The sequence below is a fragment of the Xenopus tropicalis genome, chromosome 4 (assembly GCF_000004195.4).
Source record: "Xenopus tropicalis strain Nigerian chromosome 4, UCB_Xtro_10.0, whole genome shotgun sequence".
Classification (NCBI taxonomy): domain Eukaryota; kingdom Metazoa; phylum Chordata; class Amphibia; order Anura; family Pipidae; genus Xenopus; species Xenopus tropicalis.
In genome coordinates, this window is record NC_030680.2 from 104,157,324 (window position 1) to 104,177,256 (window position 19,933).

The window sequence follows — 19,933 nt, forward strand, 5'->3', positions numbered from 1 at the left end:
GGTTAATGTGGAAGTTGGATACCACCTTAGGATTCGTGCAAAGGAGCGCCCTGTCCGAATGGAAAATCAGGTAAGGATTGTGGCATGAAAGAGCTTTTAATTCTGAGCTGAAGCAATAGCCAAGAGGAAGATGGTTTTCTGAGTAAGCCAGATGATCGAAATTGACTATAGTGGCTCGAACGAGGAGGACCCTTCAGGGCTGATAGCACCAAACTGAGGTCATACAGAGGCAGAGGGATGATCCACGCAACACCCTGGAAGAAGGTGAATACTTCTGTTGCCAATTTCTTTTGAAAAAGAACCGATAGAGCTGAGGTTTGTGATTTTAGTGAGCCCAACAAAATACTCTTGTCCAGTCCAGCCTGAAGGAAGGCAAGGGGTTGTGGAAGGGAGAAGACAAGAGGATGGGCACCACAAGATTGACACCGAAATCAAAATAAGTTTTCCCAGACCCGGTAGTGAGTTCTGGAAGACACTGGCTTTCTGGCTACCATCATGGTGCAGATCATATCTTAAGTGAACCCTTTACGTCTCAGAACTTGCCTCTCAGTAGCCACACTATGAAATTTAGGAAACCAGGGTATGGGTGCCATATGGGGCCCTGAGAGAGGAGATCCAGGATCTTCAGGAGAGGGCAGGGGTACGCTTGACAGAGTTATGAGCTTAGTGAGCCAGGGGCTTCAAGGCCAATAAGGTGCCACCACAATTACTGAGCAAAGCTCTGTTCTAATCCTTTTAAAGATTATCAGAATGAGAGGTAGCAGAAGTGTCCCTGCTAGTGCCAGGGAATACGTAAATGAACCGTGGAACCTTGCGGTTGTGCCAGAGACTTTTTTTCGATGATAAGTCGGCTGATCATAATTTTAGCCATAACGGGCAACAACAGCCAGTGCAGAAGTAAGACAAATGACCTGAGCCGTATCGAGAGAGGCTTCACACACACAGTCACTGGCATCCTTGATCTGGAGAGCTAGTAAAAGAAGCGCTTGTCTTGAAGTGCTGCCATTGAGGCCGTGAATAAGTGAGCTGGTCCAGGTTTGAATCACTCTAGAGACCCAAACGGAAACCAGGATTGGACAGACAGTTTCTCTTGAAGAAGTGAACAAAACTCTAAGAAACCCTTCTAGTCTTGAAAGAGGAGGCATCTGGGACTGGAAGAGCTGTATTTTTAGAGACATGTAAAACTGGAGTGTCTTCTAAAGGAGGAGAAGACCACTTCTCCACGGTTTTCTGTGGGAAGGGGTACAATCTTTCAAAACAACATGTAGCCCGGAATTTTTTGTCTGAATGGCCCCATTCCAACTGTATGGAATTGGTTGTGATGATTCTGGAGTGGAATCGGGTGTTTTGAGGTCTAAACACCTGATGACTGAGGCAGTTAGTGTCAACTTCTTCAGAGGAAATTTTGCTGAGTTTCTTGTCTGAATATATTTCCCCCTCACTAAGAGGGGAAAAAACCCGTACTATGGTGCAAAAGGAAAGGAAGTGCACCAGAACCTCTCAAGTCATGGCATGCAGGGTAGTATTGCTCTATAATTGCAGGGAAGCTCAGGGAAGGAGACACAGCTTGCTAAATCGCATAGCAGTATGGGCAGGTGGGAAGGGAGGGGAGTATTGAGGGAGCATCCTAAGAGTGTCTCGGTAAAGGTGTATGGTAACTATACCCTTCCGTTGGTATGCTGTGCATCTTCTGACTCCCCTTAATTTTAGAGTCAGGGATTCTGCAGTGGATGGCTCCTAAGCAGGAGTTGTTAGTCCCAGCACCAGCGATTCTACGGAGGGGGAATACACTATAAAGATATACTCCTAAGGGGAGTTCTCTTGGTCAACCCCTGTTGCCAGATTAATGCAGGCTGCCGAAAATTCATCTGAGTTTGGTACACTTTGTCCTGTCTACGTAAGTAGCAAGGGGTATAGCAGCAGGGAAGAGGAGCATCTTTTTCTCTTTTACAGTGTCCTGCCTCCTGGTGGTGGATGCTATATATCCCATGGTCCCTGTGTCCCACAAACACCTGTAAGAGAAATAGGTCTTTCTACATTAAGAAATAAACAACAAAATATAGGAACATGGGGGCAACACTTTTGTTGATTTGTAAATACCTCTACAGTAAATCCAGAAGCTGTTTGTACTAAGAGCCCTGGTGTAATATTAAAGGAAGGTTGGTACATTTAAAAGGTGCTTATCCAATTTTATGTATTATTGTATAGTATTGTACACTAAGAAACACATTTCCTCATCAAGTGTCCCCTGACACTGCAGGACACTCTAATGTGGTGCTTAAATATGGTTCTTGCTTGTCTGCGGATTAAAACAATTAGTCCAGCTACATGTATTCACTGGTGTATATCAGTCTGCAGACAAAAGCTCCAACCCCTCTATTCTGCCTGATGAGGAGACTGTTGCTGACAGGAGATTTTTGTGGTGCAAATGCACAAATGATCATTAGGGGGGCCTAAAGCACCAGGTCACATAAATCATAAATGACAGGTGCTATGGAGAGGGTATCTGCCATTTCTTGTACAGCCGAAATATGCCAGCAGAAAAATATTACTTTATCCAAGTATGGCATCTGTAACATTGCACAGAAGACCAATGTTTCTTTTATTTTTTTTTTATGCTGGGTGCACAAATATTTCTTTTGTGTTACTTTTTAAGCACCGTGTATTGGAGAGATGGGTGCTTATAAAATTTACTTTGTCTCCGCTTCAAAGGAATACTGTCTGGGAGACTTTCATTCTTAAAGCCACACAATCTACTGCTCAAAGCATTTAATTTAACATCTGCTATCACCGTGCAGCCTAAAAGGCCTTGATGACCACAAGAAATGGACATGAAGAAACAAACCAATTTTTACTACATAACCATGTTTAACCGAATGAGCCACATATCCAGATACATATGACAAAAAAAAAAAAGTCTTTTCATTGCAAATAGTTCCCCTTCTAATAAACACCCGAAATTATGATCTTACATGTTCTATCTGTTTCATCAATTCCTTCTGCTGCTCCAGATGGATCTCTTTAGATTTTTCAAATGTCAAGAGGACTTCTTCATGTTCTTTGTTAATATTGTCTTCCAGGTTGACTATTTGATCTTTATATTTCTAAATAAAACATTTTTTTTTAGCATACTACAGGATTAACAACGATGGTAAATAATGTTTTTATGTTATGCAAACACTGTCAAAGTTTAAACAGTTAAAATATCAAAACTATTAAATAGTTAATATTAATGGAATTAATAAAAAACAAATTTATTTGTATTTTGTTCCCTGCACGCAGATTTCAACAGCTTGGGGGCAATTTAGCTTGCTTTTTTCATGTCTCTGCGCCATATCGGATTAAAGCCTCCAGGAAAATAAAGTAAAGCAAGCAGTCAATCTTTTTCAGGTGGAAAAAACACAGGTCTACTTGTATAATACTGTCAAAATATTTTTTCTAGATTTTAATGCTGCATCTTTGATATAGAATGTATGACTGACCTTAAGCTCTTTTTCCACTTCTGCATTCCTGGTTTCAGCAGCAGAATAAACCTGTGTCTTTTCTTCCACCAGCTTCTGAAGCGCACTGATCTTCATACGTTTCTTTAATAACTGTAATTACATATAAATGATGATATGGGGTATAATATGTAGGGGATTGCAATGGGGTGGGGGAGCACAGGTGTCAGAAAAAGGGTTAGACTAGAGAAATCCACAAGGAGCTGAGAAAGTCTGTATTTATTAACACTTACTAACATGATTCAGTAAAACGCTTTAATGACACTAGTGTAACCCTGGACTGGACTCTTTGGTGCATAATCTAATAACCATACGTTAACCACCCTAATTATAAAAACTATGAATATATATATATATATATATATATATATATATATATATATATATATACCCCTATAAAGAGGACCAGCACACCATTTCACAGCAATTCTTCTATTTATTCATTCACCGTACGTTTACATATTTTGACTTCAGCACCCATCTGATAAAAGGAATGCGGATTATATATGCCTTTTCAAATTTCACAAATAACTGCAAACCTTTTGCCAAGAAACATACTTCCTGCTCTAACTTGGTTGCTTTTGATGCTTTTTCCAGCAACTCCTGTTGTATCAGCTGAAACTGGCTGGTTCTCTGTTCCATGGAAGTCTTTGTGTTGGTAAGTTCAGTCCGTGCCCGGCTGAACTTCCCTTGTAATTCTTTCACATGGTCTGTAAGTCTTTCCTTGTCCATCTGAATCTGCTTGCAGAGGAGCTCGAGCTGCAGGTATTTTTCCTCCGCTTAACACCAAAACCCAAGAAAGGCATTTAGTGAATACTTTTAATAAATTAGGGTTCATCATAAAATGCAATGAATGACATGTATACATTCTATAGTATCCCCCAACAGCTGGAGCAAGAGTCGTAGCTTTACATCTCTATTGAACGAATACGAAGAAATTCTTGGGAGTCTTACTTTGCAATGTCAAGATTGGTTAATACACGATAAAGGTTTTGTCAAAAGTTTAAAAATTTAGACCAGCATTTCCATGCAATACATAATCATGAATAACATAAAATATAGCCTAATAATAATGCACAAATCCCATGAATAATCTGTGGTGCTTAATGTAACTTATATCACAGCTTGATATGACTTGTGTATTACAATATATAATGTACCACCTAATACCTGTATGTGGATATAAGAAGTCACTTAGGAGTCACCTACAGTAGTTCTCTAAAATTTTCTATATTTTTATCTGAATGTGACCTAAAACTTCATCTGATTTTCAAACAAGTCCTAAAAGTACATGAAGAAAACCTAGCGAAACAAATGAAACAAAAATTATTATATCTGGTCATGTAGATCCAATAACATATCTGCATGTGGCAAAAGTAAGTGAATCGTGGTCTCACTATTTGGTGTGACTCCCTTGTGCAGTAATAACTGCAAATAAATATTAGGGATGCACCAAATCCACTATTTTGAAATTCAGGCAAACCCCGAACCCTTTGTGAAAGATTCAGGCAAATACTAAACCAAATCCTAATTTGTATATGCAAATGAAGTAATAGAAGGGTTAAAAAGAACCGCGCAAAGCACTTGGTGAAAAAAATCTCAATTTCTGTGTTTATGTGACAGAAAGTCACATGATTTTAAGGATTCTGATTCTGTTTGGCCAAATACAGAACCGAATCCTGGATTCGATGCATCCCTAAAAAAAAATGTAGAAAATTTTAAATGGATCACAAACTTTCAAGTCTATGCCTTTATATGATTATTGAACTATTGTGACTTGTAATGTCCTTATACTGCACAAAAGAGGGCAAATTAATTTTTTTTTTCTCTAAAAATGTTCAGTAAAACACATTGTATATTGTGTAAAGGGAAGCCTGTGTATTTGTGCATGTGTATTTCCATGTTAATGTTTATCCTAACTGCTTCTAACAAGGAGTTATTTAAAGGGGGTGGTGCACTTTTAAGTTAGCTTCTAGTATGTTATAGTATCCTATTGGGTTTATTCAATATTTAAATGGTTTTTAGGAGACTTAAGCTATGGAAATCCAAATGACGGAAATCCCTTATCTGGAAAACCCCAGGTCCCAAGCATTCTGGATAACAGGTCCCATACCTGTATAATACAGCCTAAATCTCTGTGTGCACTACCTTTTTTAATTTGTTTTATACTTTGGTATGTACCTCTGGTATGGAGGTTTATTGAAGTTTTATTTTGATTTGAAAATGGAAAAAAAAAAAAAAATGTGGTTGCATACTTGTTTGTCTTTAATAAAGTAAAGAAGGAATTAGTTTCTCATCCAAATTTCATGTAAGAAAAATATCACATTAGTTACATTCACATATGCATCATGCATCTTGATATACATTGTTGTAGCACTGTTTTACCTATTAGCAAGGCGTTAAGAACAAACAATGTACTGAGTGAAAGGCTTGGCAGCCAGAGACCACCTTTAAGGGCTCTGGCACACGGGGGAGATTAGTCGCCCGCGATAAAACTCCCTGTTCGCGGGCGACTAATCTCCCCGAGTTGCCTACCCCTGCCATCCCACCGGCGAACATGTAAGTCGCTGGTGGGATGGCAGACGCGGCGGGGAAATTTCAGGGAATCGCCGAAAAAGACTCGCGAGTCTTTTTCGGCGATTTGCGAGAAATCGCGCCGCCGTGTCTGCCATCCCGCCGGCGACTTACATGTTCGCCGGTGGGATGGCAGGGGTAGGCAACTCGGGGAGATTAGTCGCCCGCGAACAGGGAGTTTTATCGCGGGCGACTAATCTCCCCCGTGTGCCAGAGCCCTAAAAAGGCATTGTTTCCAGAAAAACCTAGCAGGTATCTTGGAAATTGATTAATACTATGCTGAAATACATTATTATTCATGTATTAGCTTATAAGGTAAAAAAGCAACAGAAATAAAAGCTTGGTGTTATTATGCCTTTTGAAGTCTTTGTATGTTTAATTAACATGCACTCACCTGTATTTTGTTGGTTCAGTTTCACTGGTTCGGTCTCCAATTCATCCAAGCAGTCTTTTTCTTGGTTATTTTTATAGCTGTTTGTTAGTAACTTTCTGTTTGTAAGTTTGGCTTGAAGTTCTCGGTTTTCTGCTTCTCTGATTAACAGTTTTGCCCTAGAATAAACAGATCAATTTTGTCTCATGGTTTGCAATTCTTCCTGCTATTCGCAGCATCCCTATACAGTAGCACAAAGAATTTAGTCTATAATATAACATCTACCAATTAGAGGTACTATAGGATAGGTTTCTCATTTTATGTTCATATTATGGGTTTATTTATGCTTAAAGGGGCAGTACACCTCCTTATTCAACAAGAGTTTAATAAATAGGACAAACAGAGGAACTGAAGCTACTCAGAGTGTGGTTCTTGCGAGGTAGATAATAAGATTACCAGTGCCCAGACAAGAAGTTGTCCATAATCTAATTATCATGTTATATCCTAATGTTTGAAGAGGTTATGGCCCAATTGATAAAACACAGATAAGTTCTTCAAATGAGCTGATATAACAAATACCTTAGCTCTGCAATAATCATTCTGCTGTCATCAGAAACAGAATCTGCAGGTTGTTCTGGTAACTGATTGGAGATCGTCTTTTCACAATAACAGAGGAAAAAAAAAACCCAATTATAAATTATGAGCTGAAAATATGAATTATATTTCCAAATTTAAATATTGCCTGTTGTAATTTTTCCAGTGTTAGGCCATGACAAATAAATAAGCAAGCTAGATATTCTGTGTAGGCTGGTTAAAGTGATAGTGACCACACATGCCCAATAACTGAGAACACATGGGTATACAGAGAACAAAAGGCACAAACACATTTAGCAACCGTAAAATTACTAGCAATGATCATATAGGAATGTTGCATATTGTCTCTGTAATATGAACGTCTAGTCAAGATGACCGTATAATTTTCAAAGGAAGCAGTGTAACAAAAAACAGCTAGCTAGCAGATTCAAGGAAACGTACCACAATTGCCATCTTTATAATAACTTTATAGTCAAACTGGATCTTTAAAAACAGCAGCTAGTCTGTTGACCTCGTTCATATGACAGACTTCAGGTCATATTCAGGTCTTTAAAAATCTAAGAAAGCTATGTGTCCAAACCCCTCTAGGTCATTTAGAAAAAAGTATTGATACTTTAATAACATTAAAGAGATAATGACACCAAAAATTAAACCTTGTTTTACATCTATCATAATATTGTCTCTGCATCAATAATTATGCCATAAAACTATTTTCCCCAATGCTTTTACATGACATTTCTGATTCCCCATGTCGTAGTATGAGGGGGCTGCCATATTTGTGTATCAGTAGCCTGTTACCATTAGAAGCTATGACTGACAGGTTCACTTTCAGTATCACTTAAAGAGGTGGTTCACCTTTAAGGTAACTTTTGTTTTGTTATAGAATGTTCTATTCTAAGCAACTTTTCAATTGGTCTTCATTATTTATTTGTTATAGTTTTTGAATTATTGACCTTCTTCCAACTCTTTGCCGTTTTTAAATGGGGGTCACTGACCCCGGCAGTGAGAAAACTATTGCTCTGTGAGGCTACAGTTTTATTGTTACTGTTACTTTGTGTAACTTTCTTTTCTATTCAGTCTTTCATCCAAACCACTCCCTGGTTGCTAAGGAAACTTGGACCCCAGCAACCAAATAGCTGCTGAAATTCCAGACTGGAAAGCTGCTGAACTAAAAACAAAATAATAAAAAAAATACATATATAAAAAAATTAAGACCAATTACAAACTGTCTCAGAATATTACTTTCTACATCATACTAAAAGTTAACTCAAAGGTGAACAGCCCCTTTAAACTCTAAATAGTATAAAAGAAATAAAAAAAGTTTTCTATTGCTTAAGACAGGGGTGTCAAATTTAATAACATAAGGGGGCCAAATTCTAAAACAAGTTGCCGGCCAAATTTTTTATTAAGAGCAAACTTGAATTAGGGTTTCAGAAAAGAAAATGTTTGAGGATTAACTCAAATGTAAATATCTGGCATGTAAAAGTTGGCACGTTCATGCAGTCATGTTATGGCAGACATTCATGAGTCATGGGAGTTGTCCTAGGCAAAATGTAGATTATTATTATTCTACTTTTGAGTAGAATCAGGTTTTGCTGCATTAAAGGGTTTTTTTTCCATGTTTGTAATCAATTGAGTTTTTGAGATTTAAATTTGGGGAGTTTCCAAGTTTTTTTGGAATTAAAAAAAAAAACGGAAAATTCACAAATTCTAGTTTTGATAAATATGCCTAGAAGTTCTACTGGGGCAGAGACTTACAGTTCTCCTTCATTAAACATTACAGTTTTGTTTCAACCTACGTTGCAAGAGGCTGTGCCCAAAAATCTGAAATAATATGGAAGCCAGATGCCTCCCCTGAGGCACTATATTCTGTGGAGCCCTCTTTGTCAAATGTTAAAGCTGCACTAGCTATTAAGATCCTCTAAGCAGGTTCTTTATAACTATATATATCCTAGATCTGCTTTTTTAAAAAAAAAAAAACAGCAAAAAACTTTACTTCTTACTTCGTGACCCTAATCGGATAAAATGAAAGCCAATGTACACTATCTACACTGTAGTAATATGCACAAAGAGAATTTTTTTCTCATACCCACAGAATGAAATCTTACTTCTTGTTTTGTCTTTGCAGGACATTCTTTCACTGCTTTGTTCTCATCAAGAAGACTTGTGTTCTCTTTGAGCACTTTTCCTTTATGTTCAAGTTCACTTTCAAGTCTAAGAATTCTCTGATTAGACTGTGTTAACAGAGAAATAAGTTCAGCATTTTTGGCTTCAACACACTGATGCCGCTCTTGGCTGGAAATCTTTTCAGACTGCACATTTCTGAAAAATCAATTGTACAAAGATATAAGGAAAGTATCCCAAACTAAAACATTAATTTGATAAACTACAAACAAGTTTGTTAAGATAATCCCTTGAAGTTGTGAACACTAATTTATATGTACCATGCAAGAATTAACCCATACAATACTGATAGTGATTAAATGAGAAAGCCCTTCATTTTAGGGTGACACACTAGGTAATAGCTAATTTGGTGGAAATGTCATGGATGTACTTGCATGCAAAAAAACAACACACACTCTTGCTACTGTGCAGATGAACATATATATGAATATATATTAGGCTGGTTGGTACATATATTTGTGGAAAACATTTGCAGCAATTTAAATATATAGTACCTTAAAAGCTCCCTTGACTTTTCCAGTTCAGTTTCCAACATTACACACTTTTGCTGCAAAGCCTCTTGTTCTTTCTCACAGCTTAAAATATTCTTTTTTAGGAGCTCCCCTTCTTCCTGAACCTTTTTGGAAATAAAAAATAGGTACTCAGACAAAGACAACCATATAGACAATCTTATATCTAAAAATAAAGACATAAATAGACTACACTAAGTTATTTTATTCAGTTACATACCACAGTTGGCCACACACAGTAACAAAGTAAGTTAGGTTAAAAAAAAAAAAAACAACAAAAAACATACAAAGACATACGTACATCAAGGTCTACCATAGTGCCTATATATAACCTGCCTTACTGCTAGCTGATCCAGAGGAAGGCAAAAAAAAACATCTGAAGCCTCTCAATTTGCCACAGAGGGAAAAAATTTCCTTCCTGACTCCAAGATGGCAATCGGACCTGTCCCTGGATCAACTTGTACTAAGAGCTATCTCCCATAACCCTGTATTCCCTCACTTGCTAAAAAGCCATCCAACCCCTTCTTAAAGCTATATACATACTGCGTAGTGCACACATACTGCATAGTTAGGTACTCTGTGCAGCAATTGTTAATTACACCTGACAAAAAGATTTTTAGGTAAGAGCAAACAAAATATTTACACACCTACCATTAAATCATTTTCTATCTAGTTTTCTATGGTAAATTGTCCCTACCACCAGAAGGCAGGTAACAGAGTTGGCAGATACTCCAACTTATCTTTCATCCTCTCCACTGCCTCCAAGATCTTCTTAAAAATAAGAATTCAGATCAACACTGTCAAATGAAAAAGTGATAGCAGATAAAGGGGTCACTTTGCCCCAAACCGTCGCACCTCCGCAATAAAGATTTCTAAAGGGCTTGTCCCATTTGCAGCTGTGGGTGCCAGTGCTTTTTTTACTATTTTTTTTACTAGAAAAAAAAAATAACACAGCTTGTAAAAGGGCAGTTCCGCAGTACCTAATATTGATTAGGTACCACCTGTCCACAAGTTTATAAATAACCAAATAGCAATTATACAGATATCAGAAGGGCAAGTGTGGAGAGAAACTTAACTACCCCCACCAACTCCAAGTGGACCAATTCAGGCCTAGGTACCCAAAGTCAATCAATAGTGTACAGTGGTGTTTGAAAGCTTTAGCACCGTTTTAAATTTTCTATATTTTTGCATTAATATAATATAAAACTAGATAATTAGAAGAAAAAAAAACCCATCATGCTTACTAATGTATTTATTGAGCAAAATCATCCATATTCCTTACATATTTCGGATCCTGATGATAATTAATTGTGCTAAATTAAAGAAATGGGCAGCAAACTAGGTTCAAATGTAATAAGTGCAAGGTTATGCACTTTGGCAGCATAACATAAATACTAGTCCTGTTCTACCATGTATTAATTTTATTTACTTAAAGGAACAGTAACATCAAAAAAATTAAATGTTTTAAAGTAATTAAAATATGATGTCTTTCTGAGGCAAACACACCAGTTGTAGCAATGCAGGGCAACAGTATATTATATTGTAATTACTTTTATACACTTTAATTTTTTGGTGTTACTGTTCCTTTAATAAAAGCTATTTTTTTTTAAAAAGGATCCCCAGTGTGCAACATTATACCTATGGACTTGCATGATAATTTACTGTGCAAGAACTGTTTTTGTACGTCAATTTTATCTTTGGCATGATACATATTTTTAAAGTATAATATCGAGTACCTTTTCCATTTTATTTTCCATTTTGTTTTTGTACTGTTGAAAGGCTTTTTTGAGTTCTTCAGCATTGAAAAGTGCCTCATTTCTCTGTTTTTCAGTTCTAAAAGGTTAAAAAAAAATGCACGCAATTAATCAAAAATCAAACTAAGCTCAGCAAGACAGTCACCTCTGTCACTAATAACTACTAACCACATCTTAATCAAAAGAAATATTGGCAAGGCAACTAAAAACTTGTTACAAACATTACAGAATTCTACATTTAAAGAGATACTGAGATGTTTCTATGATAATCCATAGGAACATCTCAGTATTAGTAATGATTTGCGACATGCCAAAAGTCCCCCAAATCTGCTACCAGCCCAACAATACTTACCAAGCCCAACACTGCAACATGGCTGAAGGGTCTTTTATAGATGTTGCAGTCACGCTGGGCTGGGGGTGGATCCTACCACAGACTAATTACAAATGGAAACAGTACTGTGTCCATGTGACAGTGTGTCAGGCTGGGGGCAGCTTTGGGGAACATTTGGCCACAAAAATTTAGTCAGTACCCATTACTAATACTGACACGTTCCTATGGATTTTCATAGGAATGTGTCAGTATTGCTTTATGGATTTTATTTTTTGGCCTGTCAAGGGTTATATAATTTTAGCCCATACCTTTTGCATAACCTACAGGATTCAAACAATTCTTCTTTCAGCTTCTTTAGCTCTTCTTTAAACTTTTGTAGAATGCTCTCTTTTTCAGCCAAGATATGCTGACTATGTTCTAGCTGATCTTCTGTAGTTCTAAAACAACAATAGGAAAATTTAACATCACTAAACCTAAAAGACAAATTGAACATGCATGTGTTAAATGTTTAACCTTTGACAGAGGCTAAAACAACATAATATATAATATTGTTAGCAGTACCAAGTCCAGTACCTGATGTATAGGCTTGATACACACACAGAAATTTTAGGTGCTTTGTGCAACACATTTCTAAATATAGGAATGAGTAAGATGGAAATCATTTAAACATCAAAAAAACCCAACAGAATTGTTTTGTCCCCAATAAGGATTAATTAGATCTTAGTTGGGATCAAGAACAAGGCGTTGTTTTATTATTACAGAGAAAAAGGGAATCATTTAAAAAAAAAAAAAAAAAAAAATTATTTGCTTATAATGTTTATGGGAGTTTATGGGAGATAACCTTCCACTAATTCAAAGCTTTCTGGATAATGGGTTCTGGTGAAGAGATCCCATACCTGTATTACTTATCCTGGTCTATACACAAAAACACATTGCTAACCTAAGGGCTTTTTCTTGAGCTTCAGCTTTGGCTTCCAAGATTACTAATCGCTCCTCCAGATCAGTTAATCTCATTGCCCTTGCGCCAACAGTAGACTCAACATAGCGGATCTTTAAAAAAAAAAAAAAATGAAATAAATAACATTAAAAGCTACTGATATAAGGCACAATACCCTACACAGAGACAATGTAAATAAGACAGGTTAGATGTTGCAGTGACCTTGATACTGTACAATGCAGAAGTTTAAGGGACATGTAAACCCTACATTTTCCTACCATTTATATAAGTTGGGCACATCTCCCCCACCCACACCGCACCACCACATTTTCCAAAAACAAATAGCTTTCACCCAGAGGCCATTTTTCCTCTGACACACCAGTGACATCTGCAAACAGCACATGTGTACTGTAAAGCTCATGCAGTCAAGAATGCAGGCTTACATAGGCAGAAATTACTTTGAGAAAAAGACCTGCTTGGATTGAGAGCTGTAATCATTAAGATGAGCTCAGGAGAGAAGGTTAGAAGAAAACACATGTTTCTCCAGCAGAGTTTCTATGGAAACCAGCAGTGCCATCTCTTTGCTGCTAGACTAGAGGGCATGTATAGTAATCCGAGTTGGGAAGAACTGAGCATGCTCAATTAGTCAACAGCCAAAGTCAATTTCTAAGGGAGGGGGATGAGTGGGTTAGAGGAGAAGGAATCCTAAGTGATTAAGGGATTGCTGCAGCCTTATTAACCTTCTAACAACAAGAGAGGCAGGTATTTAAAGGGACTGTTACATGATTTTATGGTATAGATGTTATTACTATAGATTTTATTACTATATTACACTGTTCACATTGCAAATAATTGATTTTACCATTTAAAATGTTATTCTTGAACCAATAAATGTATTTTTTTAGCTGTAATACAGGTATAGGAACCGTTATCCAGAATGCTCGGGACCAAGGGTATTCCAGATAAGGGGTCTTTCCGTAATTTGGATCTCCATACCTTAAGTCTACTAAAGAATCAATAAAACATTAAACCCTATGGGATTGTTTTGCATCCAAGCCATACTTGGATTTTTACTATTGAGTGCTATTCTCATGGGGAGCATTCTAGCAATGCAGCAGTCAGGGAGCTGTTATCTTGCTACCTTACTATTGTTCTGCTTATGGGCTACTGGTGGGAAAAGGGAGGGGGTGTTATCACTCCAACTTGCAGCGCAGCAGTAAAATGTGACTGAAGTTTAATAGAGCACAAGTCACATGACTGAGGGCACATGAGAAAGAATATGTCTAGCCCCATGTCAAATTTCAAAATTAAATTTTTGCTCTTTTCAAAAACAGATTTCAATGCAGGATTTTGTTGGAGAAGCTCTATTAACTGATGTGTTTTGTAAAAAAAAACATGTTAGACAATATTCAAAAAAGGCTGTTTTGTGGGGAGTTTAAGTGTCCTTTAGATGCAAATTTGGCTAAGTAAATGTTTGTGCGGATTGTACCAAAAACTCTATTACAAAAGTTTTTCAGTTCTTTCCTGATTTCTGCTATGCAATACAATACCAAAGGGTATAATTATCATGTTACAGATTAAGCAATACATACTCTAGACCTGGACTTTGTTAATTCTGACTGTACACAGTCAATCTTATTCATAAGAGAGTGGTTTTGGGACACCAATGAAGCATTTTGTTCTCGAAGAAAATTCAATTTTTCCTTTAATTGCCTATTTTGTTGTTCTGTATTTCTTGACGATCCAGGTTGTGTGATGATGAGCTGGAAATTTAAAAAGTAAAGAAAAACGTGTCAACTGATATCATAGTCTGCAGTGCTCTTATTTTAACTATTTATACATCCACATCATTAGAATCAGTTATGGCACATTCTAATAATGCCTTAAAGATTGGTTAGGATGATTTCTTAAACAAGCACAATATCAAAGGCTATTGTAATACTAAAACCTACAATTAATTATTGGTATATATGATTTATATACGTGAGTGCATAGATATGTATAAGTATGTGTATATATGTGCACAAGGTGACATTTGGAGGGGTTGAATTTGATGGACTTGGGTCTTTTTTTCAAACCAACTTAATTATGTGATATGTAACCCCAAAAAGCAAAAATAAAAATATAATGCCTACCTTATCTTTGAATGTCCTTAGAGAGTTTCCTCCATTCTGTGCAACTGTGTTTCTGCTTCTAAGCAGGTTTTCTCTGACACTGGGATTACCGGGCTGCTCAAGATCTTCCAAAGTGAGCCCCAGTGGAGCTCTGCTTAGGGAATGCTCACTAGAATGGTCACTGAAGATAACAGCACAATGAGTTATCAGCTAAAACAGGGTATTGGGGAAAGTCTAGATACCAAACCTAAAAATTTACATTAATATTTTTTATTCCCTTTAAAAAAATGAATCAGTTCATCTCAAGTTTTGACTTTTAACTCCTACTAACAAGTCCAACAGAATTGTTTCAATGTACATAGAAGTATTTAGAGTAATAAGATAAACTTTCACACCAATAATTAAATCAAGTCCTTTTTTTTCAAAAATATGAATTCATATCAATATTAGTGTGAATTGGCTCAACATCTTACAGCAAAGGACTCCAGATTAATTATTGTTTTCCAATTAGCTGTCTGTGCTCAGGGCTGCATTTAGCTTATCAGACTAAGTACTGGACAACAGCTGGAGTCTGATTTATATAAATAGGTGCTAAACAGCACAAGAGCAGTTGCCATTATCAACCAGAATTTTTAAATATCCCAAAAACACTACACCCCAATAGACTTGTACTGAGAAAAAAAGGCCTATGTACCATGAACCATTAGCTTGTTAGGAAAAAAAAGTAAAGTGATAACTGATAACATGATCGCTCTCCACGTCTGTGCAGTCTTATTAGTACTGAGGTGGAAGAAATTTAAAAACTTACACAGACAGCTTTTCTTCTACATTCTTTATACCCCAATCTGCTCGCATCAGTTGGCCCATTAACAGAAGATCATCTTTTGGTTCCTCAATGTGATCATTATATGTTGGCATATTTAATTCCATTTGTACAATATACTTCCTACAGAAAGAAATTTTGCATGTCATTGTATTATAATGCACAAGAGACATTAATATCCAGTAAATTATATTCTTACAAACGGTGCTTAGTGACATCATCAGTTATCCTTGGTGCTTAGTTATATAATTTCTGCCACATGACTCTTTAAAACTTGTGTATTATAATAAATAATGTGCCCCTGTTGTAAAATACTTGGACATTAGACGTTACCTCAGAATTCCACGACCTGTATAAAATAACTGGGCCTTCAGCTTTGTGCTTTTATATAGTCATGGAACTCCTCCTTGACTTATAATATTCTTATATTTTACAATAGGGGTAAATTATTTACTACATACAGCTGAAAACACAATCACTACATGAAAAATAATAAAGTAGACACCTGAACTGTGTTTTCACGCATTTGCCAATTTTATAGTTTCTTTGAATGACATCCTGACTCACAGCCATACTGGCTGATAGATGTGCATTTCTCCAACCTGTTCCTGACATAATTACGTATACATAATGTTACATGTTATGTATACATACAGTGAGGAACATAAGTATTCAAACACCCTGCGATTTTGCAAGTTCTCCCACTTAGAAATCATGGAGGGGTCTGAAATTCACATTGTAGGTGCATTCCCACTGTGAGAGACAGCATTTAAAAAAAATTCAGGAAATCACATTGTATGATTTTTAAAGAATTTATTTGTATTGCACTGCTACACATAAGAATTTGAACACCTGGCAATCAGCAAGAATTCTGGCTCTCAAAGACCTGTTACTCTGCCTTTAAAAAGTCTGCCTCTACTCCACTCAATCTAAATTAGTAGCACCTGTCTGAGCTCTTTAAAGACACCTGTCCACCCCACAGTCAGTCTTGGTTTCAAATCATGCGGCCATCTGGATGATCCAGAGGAGGCATGGGAGAAAGTCATGTGGTCAGATGAGACCAAAGTAGAACTTTTTGGTCTAAACTTCACTCGCCGTGTTTAGAGGAAAAATAAGGATGAGTTGCATCCCAAGAACTACCATCCCTTCTGTGAAGCATGGGGGTGGTAACATCATGCTCTGGGGGTGCTTTTCTGCGAAGGGGACAGGATGACTGCACTGTATTAAGGAGAGGATGAATGGGGCCATATATTGTGAGATTTTGAGCAACAACCTCCTTCCCTCAGTCAGAGTATTGAAGATGGGTCGTGGCTGGGTCTTCCAACATGACAATGACCCGAAGCACACAACCAGGATAACCAAGGAGTGGCTCCGTAAGAGGAATATCAAGGTTCTGGAGTGGCCTAGCCAGTCTCCAGTGCAGCAGTGCAATACAAATACATTATTTAAAAATCATACAATGTGATTTCCTGATTTTTTTTTTTTTTAAATGCTGTCTCTCACAGTGTGAATGCACCTACAATGTGAATTTCAGACCCCTCCATGATTTCTAAGTGGGAGAACTTGCAAAATCGCAGGGTGTTCAAATACTTATGTTCCTCACTGTATGGACATCTCTGAGGAAATAAAATAGTTAAAAAATGAAAATCAGGCCCCATGACAAGGCAATTCGGAAAAGAAATTACAGTAAATGTAATCTATGCCATGAGGCTATATGCCTCTTTTTCCTTCTTCAGTTATTTGGTTAAAGCTATATCTGCATGAGCAGCTTTAGGCATTCAGATTCCATATATAGCATTAATTTAACCTGCAGGTACTTTGGCTAGATTACTACATGGCAATATGTACCCATGCAATTCCAAGTTTGACTGTAACCACCTATGTGTTCCATCCTGCCATTCTTTTTAACCTATCTTGCCAAATCAGTTGTGGAGTATCAGAGTTTAATTGACCAAATAGCTTGTTACTTGACATCAAACACAGACCAGTTTGGTTGTAAATTTTAACTGTATGAACTGCATAAAATCTTCTCACCAGGAACCACAGAGAGATGTGCAAGCTGAGAAGACTCCAGGCTTTAATTGGAGATGCTGATATATGTCATGGTTGCGCTACGTTATTATTTGTTTATGTTTTGTGAAAGCCTTGGGTGCAGTTCAAACCCATTTTTCCATGAGACTTTTAGGTGCCAGTTTGCTAGTATAGTCTTATTGCTACACTGTATGTCAACTTTGGAGCCAAAATAATTCTATTGGGTTTATTTAATTTAGCAAAAAAATTGTGCTCGCCACTAAATGTATTTATTTAATAAATAAATGCATTTATTTAATGTTTATTTTTTTTGGCAGACCAATGAATGTAGATTCAAATTACACATAGACCCATTATCCGGAAAACCACTGGTCTCGAGCACTCTGGATAACAGGTCCCATACCTGTAATAATAATTCCCATAAAAACCTTAGGGATGCTTCAATATATTCCTGCACACGAAACATGCCAATATTAGCCAAAAACACATAAATAAGAAAAAGTGTTATCTGTATGTCTAAATATAAATCATTCTCTTATACATACAGCGGAAAGCACAGGTTGGGTAATTATCAGCGTGGCATCTCTACTAAAACACTAAATATGCAGGTATATCATCCAAAACAGGTCAAATACTCTTTAAGCCGCTTAATAATGGTAACCATAATCAGCCACTAATTAATAATGATGTCCTAATGTCTAAGGGGCACATTTACAAAAGCATGAATGCTCCGAGCGTATTTTCGACGATTTTTTCGTACGGCGCACGACTTTTTCGTACGGCGCACGACTTTTTCGTACGGCGCACGACTTTTTCGTACGGCGCACGACTTTTTCGTACGGCGCACGACTTTTTCGTACGGCGCACGACTTTTCGGACGTTTGCACGAAAAAATCGGAAAGGTTTTACCGCTGTTTACAATTGTTCGGTACGAAAATTTCGTGACTTTCGGATCGCCAATACGATGTTATCGTGACTAATGCGATTTTTTCATAAGCATTTTCGTGATATTTGCGATCTTCCGAAATTTTCGTTTCCAGTGCGATTTTTTCCCATTCGTGATTCGGATTCGTGGATTAGTAAATGTGCCCCTAAGTATGAGTTATCTGAACTGTTGATTGTGGTCCGCCTTACTATAAGGTACCTTCGTTCTGCTGACACTGCTAAATCGATCAGTACCATTTCTGAATGGGAACAAAGAGGAGAAATAGTTGGAAGGACAGATGCTAGCATGTAAATAAAAGAGACTAGAAGAATAAAGAGGTTGGGCGAGGAAGAAAAATAGTTTGGAAAGTGGGCCTAGGGTCTAAGGTTTTCTGGTGGGCCCCTTGGTTCCCAGTCCGACACTGTCTCAGTATTGTCTATGGCAGGGGATTTTCTGGGGTTTAGTAGCCACGACAAGTAGCTGCTACTAAGTAGCTCTGTGTGTCTTTGCCCTTAAGGTATCAGAATGGTAAACACTGACACGTAATATTGTTAGGTAACATTGTTCCGTTTCAGTATCAGTAAATGGACATATTTGACAGCTTCTCTTTATACAAAATGAATTCTATCTCTGGAATAGCATGCACTGCCTGATGACAGGATTATCGGTAATTAATAAATATATGTCTACGCCAAGTAAAACACACAAACATGGTGTACCACTTACCACGATTATCAGGGCCCTGAGGTAAATATGTGAGTAACTAATGCGCCCCACATTTACCCACACCACAATCAGACTTCGACAAACAAATAAGCTCCGCCCAAACTGACAGCGCCAGTACAGGCACCAATGACTGGAGGAAAGAATTGGCGTCTAAAACAAAATCTTGCGCCATTAGCCAATAGGGGAGAACTCAGTTACATTCAGGGCGGGCAGACGCCAAATAGATCGCCATGGTAATGCCGCGCAAGCGCTAACCTAAGTTGGTAAATCTTTATTTACACTGCACACAGTAACAAAGGTTATTGAAGCTAACCGAATGAATAAAAATTGCCTTTAGCGGGTGGAATTTCCTGGGCCCTGTGGTTTTAGTTGCAACCAGACAACCGCTGAAGTAGTTTGGGCTGCACGATATATATTATGAATACAGAAATGAGTGTGTGTAAAGGTAAGTTCTTTCTGACAACCCAGGCATTGCGAACACTGGCAAAGCTCGGTAAATAGGAATGGGATTAAGACAGAAATCTCCAGTGTGCCCCTTTGGGAATGACCTAGAATTTCCGC

At 37.4% G+C, this 19,933-nt stretch overlaps 1 protein-coding gene across 4 annotated transcripts in view; it reads right to left on the minus strand.

Moving 5' to 3' along the window:
* ccdc18 (coiled-coil domain containing 18) overlaps positions 1 to 19,627 on the minus strand; it is a 43,663-nt gene extending 24,036 nt beyond the window's left edge. For 2 of the 4 annotated variants that reach the window (XM_031901000.1, XM_012962434.3), the window contains exons 1-14: positions 18,866 to 18,929; positions 15,676 to 15,813; positions 14,889 to 15,048; positions 14,346 to 14,516; positions 12,757 to 12,866; positions 12,125 to 12,253; positions 11,468 to 11,564; positions 9,717 to 9,838; positions 9,147 to 9,360; positions 7,024 to 7,100; positions 6,469 to 6,623; positions 4,059 to 4,279; positions 3,483 to 3,593; positions 2,973 to 3,104 (exon numbers count right to left, since the gene is read on the minus strand). In XM_031901000.1, the coding sequence (XP_031756860.1) occupies positions 2,973 to 3,104; positions 3,483 to 3,593; positions 4,059 to 4,279; positions 6,469 to 6,623; positions 7,024 to 7,100; positions 9,147 to 9,360; positions 9,717 to 9,838; positions 11,468 to 11,564; positions 12,125 to 12,253; positions 12,757 to 12,866; positions 14,346 to 14,516; positions 14,889 to 15,048; positions 15,676 to 15,813; positions 18,866 to 18,903 (1,875 nt within the window). In that variant the 5' untranslated portion in view covers positions 18,904 to 18,929. Of the gene's footprint in view, positions 1 to 2,972; positions 3,105 to 3,482; positions 3,594 to 4,058; positions 4,280 to 6,468; positions 6,624 to 7,023; positions 7,101 to 9,146; positions 9,361 to 9,716; positions 9,839 to 11,467; positions 11,565 to 12,124; positions 12,254 to 12,756; positions 12,867 to 14,345; positions 14,517 to 14,888; positions 15,049 to 15,675; positions 15,814 to 18,865; positions 18,930 to 19,372 lie in introns of those variants that run through there. The other 2 variants (XM_031901001.1, XM_002933794.5) reach the window with 2 other exon arrangements.
* Between the last annotated feature and the right edge of the window lie 306 nt (positions 19,628 to 19,933).